This window comes from Photinus pyralis, unplaced genomic scaffold (assembly GCF_008802855.1).
Source record: "Photinus pyralis isolate 1611_PpyrPB1 unplaced genomic scaffold, Ppyr1.3 Ppyr1.4_LG4, whole genome shotgun sequence".
In the NCBI taxonomy this organism is placed as follows: domain Eukaryota; kingdom Metazoa; phylum Arthropoda; class Insecta; order Coleoptera; family Lampyridae; genus Photinus; species Photinus pyralis.
Window position 1 is genome coordinate 18,984,628 of NW_022170511.1, and position 7,359 is coordinate 18,991,986.

The 7,359-nt window shown below is 34.6% G+C and overlaps 1 protein-coding gene across 2 annotated transcripts; it reads right to left on the reverse strand.

Annotated features, from left to right (window-relative positions):
- Positions 1-3,239: 3,239 nt before the first annotated feature.
- LOC116169865 (ankyrin repeat domain-containing protein 50-like) lies at positions 3,240-6,782 on the reverse strand. Of its 2 annotated transcripts, XM_031486047.1 has the most exons (5): positions 6,633-6,782; positions 6,423-6,580; positions 5,602-6,371; positions 4,427-5,560; positions 3,240-4,363 (listed from the first exon to the last, which is right to left on the reverse strand). In XM_031486047.1, exons 3-5 carry the CDS (start codon positions 6,308-6,310, stop codon positions 3,351-3,353), a joined length of 2,856 nt encoding a protein of 951 aa, XP_031341907.1. In that variant the 5' UTR covers positions 6,311-6,371; positions 6,423-6,580; positions 6,633-6,782; the 3' UTR covers positions 3,240-3,350. The 2 variants fall into 2 exon arrangements, with proteins under 2 accessions (XP_031341907.1, XP_031341906.1); XM_031486046.1 differs by having other exon boundaries at positions 3,240-5,560.
- Positions 6,783-7,359: the final 577 nt, after the last annotated feature.

Sequence of the window (7,359 nt, forward strand, 5' to 3'; positions counted from 1 at the left end):
GATCCCGAACACCATAGAAGGTATGAAGATGTTCAAATTAGAGGAAAATTGCGCAATTAAAGTGTTATTATGCTGTAAAGAACAAGAAAACTGCGATTTTACTTCCGAAGATATGTCCTGTAAAAAAGTACATAGTATATTAGCATTTTTGATCATGAATACACAACTGTGTACAGTGTACGGCACAAAAACTGGAAACTGTTGGTTTCAACAGGATGGTGCACAACGCCCCAATCAAACATAAATTAGAGACCAGTATGTTACGGAGAAGTGGGTAAAATTGAAAAAACTAAATTCAAATAAGACGACGTACTATTATTCCCACTAAACCTAAGGACGCTAACCTTAATTTTGCATCCCTATTCTAAGACCTTCGACATGATATAGTCATCCTCTCTTAGTTCCAATATTAGTCAGATAGAAGTCAAAGGATATTTATAGAAGGAACAACGTCACAATCGCTGGCACTTACTAGAGGAGTTCCAGAAATCTTTACACAGTTTATACCTCCCAGTTTCATAAGGTAATTCGTTTTCGCTATTTTTTTCCGACTACACAACTAATGACCTTTTTTCTCCCTAATCAAATGGCAGTTGTAAACGCATTCATTAATAACGATCTGGAAACTTTAATTTCAATATCAAACAATTACGGCCTTCAAATAAACCCTAAAAAATAGATAGCGATAGTATTTGGGTTATGATAATAATTTGCAATTAGTATTGGGCGGCGCTAAGTTAGATTTTACCGATAAAGTAAACAGTTTGGATATCAGTATAGACTACAAACTTAGATTTACAAGTTACGTAACCCATATGCTGCAAAAAAGTTACAGTGCTCTCAAGCTAAATCACTCACATGGGCCACATTCATGGACAAAATGTTAAGAAAATATAATTTATGTGTGTTGTTTTCAAGTATTATCTGTGGGGTGTATTTGCAGTATGGTGTCTTATGTGTTATGAAATGATTATTATTATTATTAATGTGAGAATAAACCTATTGGAGAAATTTACCAGAAAATTTGCCCGATAAGTATTCTCGCACAATTATAGGGCGTTGTACGCTGGTGCACCATCCTGTTGAGACCAACAATTTCTAAATATGATAACCATCATGTCTTTCATAGCCTATAAGCGACCTTTGCCTTTGCCTCCAGTTTTCTACAGCGTTGTACTGGCCTACATACATGCACATAACATTTACTTATTACTAATCTTGGATTTCTTTCTCACGTTCACTACACTCGTTCTGCTCCGGAGTGTACGGCACCTCTGTTGTCGCCTTTCGAAGCGTTTTGTTAGTATGACAGTATTCTTGTTTTTTAAGTAATTGTACTAATGTGACATGGTATCAAAAAAAAGTTCGCAAACATCACTGGATCGGTGCTGCTACATAGCAGTTGCCCTTTCCCTTGTTACAAGTTTCATTGTACATTAACTCAAGTCTGTTATTGCATTAATTTTTCTAGGTTTATAATTATAAGTAGGTGTTATGAAACGATTTCATGTTCTCTTCGCTCCAGTTACTTTTCCCCTTATAATTTACTAATAGGTATGTCTATATTTTCATGTTACGGATCGTCAGAGTTATAGATGGAAGTCTGGTGGTTAAAGAGTAGACAAACTGTTTGAACTCAACAGGATTTCCACAAGATAATCGGTCCTGTGACGTATCAGAATCGTCAAACCTAACGTGCAGGTTATCTACAAAAAGTTGCGTAATTTATTATTATGGGCACTTTCTGCAGACACCCTGCACTTACGTTTAACGTTAGTTTATCACCAGGCTGAATTTATTAAGCGGCAGAGCAAAGCGATGCAGGCTTTATAGAGGAGTCGATGGTGTCCGTCTGTCCTTGAACACGATAACTGTCAAACGCTTGGACCGATTAAATTTGGTTCAAACTTTGCACAGTTGACCTATTTGCCACTTGTAACAAGCCCGAGGTGCTCTGCCGCTTTTTTAAACGCTCTTTATGGGTTTATTATTGATATATTTAGTTATTTTTTAACGAATTTTGCAGACCTGGAATCGTTTCTTCAAGGTTTTGATCCAGGGGCAGAGCTCGGAAGTATTTGAAGATTTTAAATACTTAAGAGTATTTGGTTTTAAATACGTTCATAGTATTTAAATACTTTTGGGGCATTTGAATACTTTCTTTACACTTAAATGGTTTTAAATGATACCTATAAATATTTTTTGAAGGTAAAAAAAAATTTAGTCATCCGACTCGAAAAAATTTTCCACGTTAAATTAAGTAAACTGGTGTAAATTTACTATAGCGCGTTCTCACCACCAGATTCAGTATGGTGCTTATGTACATACAGTACATGCTTGTCAAACGTGACAATGACCACACAAGATTATGTTGTGCTTAAATTTGTTAGTTTGACATCATTGTGGCGAGGAACAAGGCCAGCGTTATCGAAGAATCATGCAAACTATAGTAGGTATAAGAAGAGGATTTAGTCCATAAGACTCCATACTGCATCTGGAGGTGTGAACGCGTTTTAAAAATCGAAATATGATGGAATTAAGATAAAAATTGTGTCAGATATAGCTGTGAATTCCAATATACTATTATGCCTTTAAGAATGTTTACATTCAAGAACACCTTCGATGAAAAAAGGTTCATTACTTGTGTTCAGTCCTTGAGTTAAGAAGGTGTTAAACTAATCTTTTACATTTGTTTAGTTTCAAAATATTAGTTACCTACTCTTTATTCTCTTAGCGTGGAATTCATAAACATTACTTAAGTTAGACTTACACTTTACTCATACTTAGCGTGTACTTAAGTCTTGGTTATTTACTTATGAATAAGTACCTACTCCATTTCCACAACAACCATATAATATGTAGACTATTAGTAATGTAACATGGCAATAGACACGTTTCATTGATTGCTTCATATACAGGAAATTTCCATGACAAACATCTATGTTCTTATAGCCATATTACACATCAAATAAATTAAAACTTAAAAAAAAACACAAGCTACCTAGATGGCGAACTACATAGTTCTCCTGGCAACTTGTTCCACAGTTCAGCTGCCTGGATGCAGAAGGATGATGCGCCCATACTTGTAGATCTGGTACAATTTAATAAAAATAGCCATATTTTCTTGGTTATTAAGTGGCAGAGCAAAGCGATGCAAGCGTTAGAAGGGGGTCTATGGTGTCAGTCTGTTAACACCTACCTAAAATCAAGGCTAATAGAAATGAGTGTGGAAGGACACCTAAGAGAAAAAAATTTATTCAAAGTTATAAACACATGTATAGATTTTCTATAATACATAGATATTATAGAGCAGAAATTCATAATGATGTTGACTGAATTACAAAGGCACATTAGATTCTAAGCTCACAACCACCAATAAAATTTTTTAATTCCTTATTACTGAGATAACTAAATATTCTTTCTGTACAAAGTAATGGCATATCAGGTACATTGTTGCACAAGACACGGAACATTCTATCACCTTGTTCAAGTAACCTTTTCCGTGCTATACCCCTTCTGATACGATCCTGTAGCATGCTAGAATAGATTGGAAATTTTTTTTCTATATTGTCAGGTGTTAAATGACTCATAATTTGTTCGTTCCTCATGTATGCTACTAATTGATTTATACCTTTTGATAAGATATCATGAAATGATACGTTTGTAGTATAGATTTTCTCAGTCTTCATGGCTACAATTTCCTTCTCACAGTCATTTTTATCGTAATCCGTTAATTCGGAAGAATAGCCACTCATTGCATACAAGTTCTGTTGACTTACATACAAACCTGCAGTAGTCATTTTAACTATATGGTCTTTAAAAATATTAGCAATCCATTTAAACATTGATATGCCTCGATCATAATCAAAATCATCATCATAAGCGATGGACATTTCACAATCGTTAGCAACCTGAAGTGGTGTTTTCTTATTTTTATTTGTAAGATTAATGTCTGCGCCATATTCTAAAAGAGTTGAAATACTTTCGTAATGACCATTCTCTGAAGCTACATCAAGAGCTGTGCTCCCTTGATGATTTCTGGAATCAACATCAGCTCCAAATTTTAACATAGTTTGAATAACTTTGTAATATCCCTTTTTAGCAGCAAAATGTAGCAGTGATGTTAAGTTATTATTGATTATACAATCCAAATGAGCACCACGTTCTAGTAACACTTCTACAACATCTTTATGATTCCCTTCAATTGCCTTATAAAGTGGGGTTGATCCATTTCTTTCTTTGGCATTGACATCAGCCCCTTTGCTTAAAAGTATTTCAGTAATTACTTCATTTCCTTGTTCAGCAGAAAGGTGGAGTGGAGTTCTGTTAAAACGATTAGTACAATCGACATCTGCATTGTGTTCTAAAAGAGCTTCAATGACTTCCACATATTCTGATTTTACAGCAGTGTGAAGAGGTGTGTTACCATATTCATCTTTGGCATTTACATTAGCACCCCGACTTAAAATCACTTTTGCAATTTCTCCCCTAGCATTATTACCAGCATCAGTTAAAGGCTTGTCAGTTTCCAAAGCTGTAAAATATAATAAAGGAAAAGACTGGTCAGTTTTCAAAGCTGTAAAATGCAATAGTGATTGCCCATGTTTATCACTCATGCTAATATCAGAATTAGTTAAAAGCAAGTAAAAAATTTTTAAATCGGTATTCCTAGCAGCATAAAATATGGCAGTTCTTCCATGTCTATCTTTATAATTAACATCAGCTCCATAATTTACCAACAGATTAACTGCTCCCTCCACTTTATTTTTTGTTGCTTTATGTAAAGGTGTGTCAACATCAGCACCATATTTTAAAAGCTGTTCAAGAATTCCCAAATATCCTTCCGTAACAGCAGCATCCAGTAGTTTATAATCATTTACATCTTCACGCTCTATATTGAAACCATATTTAAGTAAATCTTCAACTACCGTCCTACATCGGTCATGCACTGCAACATGAAGAGCTCTCCTATTATTCTCACTGCTCACATTAGGACAACATTTTAAAATTTGTCTAACAATTATGACAGATTTTTGTGCAGCAGCAACGTATAGTACGCTTTTACCATCCCGATCTTCACTATTAACATCAGCTCCGCATTCCAGAAGCAACTTAACAAGATTCACATGTCTCTTTTTAACAGCAACGTATAATACACTTTTACCATTACGATCTTGATTTTTAACATCGGCTCCACATTCTAAAAGTAGCTTAACAATATCTTCATTTCCTCTTTCAACAGCAACGTATAGTCCACTTTTACCATCATGATCTTCAGCATTAACATCAGCTCCACATTCCAAAAGCAACTTAACAAGATTCACATGTCTCTTTTCAACAGCAACGTATAGTACACTTTTACCATTACGATCTTGATTTTTAACATCGGCTCTACATTCTAAAAGTGGCTTAACAATATCTTCATTTCCTCTTTCCACAGCAACGTATAGTACACTTTTACCATTACGATCTTGATTTTTAACATCGGCTCTACATTCTAAAAGTGGCTTAACAATATCTTCATTTCCTCTTTCCACAGCAACGTATAGTACACTTTTACCATTATCGATCTTCTAAAAGTGATTTATAGTACACTTTTACCATAATGATCTTCAGCATTAACATCAGCTCCACATTCTAAAAGTGGCTTAACAATATCTTCATTTCCTCTTTCCACAGCAACGTATAGTACACTTTTACCATTACGATCTTGATTTTTAACATCGGCTCTACATTCTAAAAGTGACTTAACAATATCTTCATTTCCTCTTTCCACAGCAACGTATAGTACACTTTTACCATCATGATCTTCAGCATTAACATCAGCTCCACATTCTAAAAGTGACTTAACAATATCTTCATTTCCTCTTCCAACAGCAATGTATAGTACGCTTTTACCATTGCAATGTTCAGCATTAACATCAGCTCCATATTCCAGAAGCAACTTAACAAGATTCTCGTGGCCCTTTTCAACAGCAATATGAAGTGGGGTAGTGCCACGTACATTTGTAGCATTGATTTCAGCATGTCTGTCTAGAAGCATATCAACAATTTCTAAATTACCATTTCTAACAGCAAAATGAAGAGGTGTATCAGTCGACGATGTATTTTTGCTATTAACCCTAGCACCACTTTCTAAAAGAATTTTGGCAATCTCTGGTCGATTATTTTCAACCGCATGACGAAGTAAAACATAACCTTCGGACCAACCTGCTGAATAAGACAGTCCATAATCACTAATTAAACATCTCGCTGTTTCTGTGTTGCCATTGCGAACTGCAGAAATTAAACTGTAATTTATATCCCCCATGTTAAAAGTTTCAATCTGATTCAGGTCAATGATGCCAATAACTCACATATGCCTGCTGGTGCTGCACACAGAAATGGTATGATTATGTGAAATGTTAAGTCATGCAACTTACCATTAGGTCGAATTAAGTACACAGAATGGTATGTACCTATTTCAAGGATAGCCGGTGAAAGTAACAAATCTGGATATCTCTGAGTCAATCTCTAAACGGAACCTATTTTTCCTACTAAAGGAATGACTTTTTGTCCTTTTCTCCAATTTAAAACAAACCTATAATTTTAATTATAGAGCGTTCAAACTAGTTCAAACCTTCAAAGCTTACTTCTGTGGTCTAAGGTTCAAAATTCAAACTCCCAACTGCAAATTACCTTAGAAACTACAAACTTGTATCACGTATGATTAAGGTTCACGAACTTATAAATTTATAAGTTCGGGTTGTACCGTAACACGTTGAGATAAAAGCAAAATAACAGCGCAATGAACTCGCCCGCTAGGATTCCAAAAGCGGGCCCTCGCGTAGAGGTGGCCAGAACTAACCGCCTCTTTAAATATTGGCGCGTATTGAAAATTTACAGAATTCTTTATAAAATTTCAGTTTAAAATATTTGCGCGGTTGTCACATTTAATTTTCTTTCTTATTGGCTGTATAAAATGTGGACATGATATAATTAGAAAACATTACTTAAGTATAAAAGAAATCAGCAACGATTCAGTAGGTATAAGGTACCTATTGTTAATTACATTGGTATTTTTCTGTTTAGTTGGCGTCTATTGAATAGACAGTAATTACTATTTAATGTAATAACCAATAACAGGTACAATTGTAAAAATGTAAATTAAATTTGTTATTATCCATCCTTATTAGATCGTCTACTATAGTCAAATTAAAGTAGACAACATATTTCATAAAATTGGATTTTATGATGAGCATAGCGATTATTTTGCAGGAAATGTTGTTTGCTTTAATTTTGTATAGATGCCTACATACGCTGAGTTGTTTAACCATTAACAATCAATCATTACAATGCAATAATCCTTATGTCCTCAGA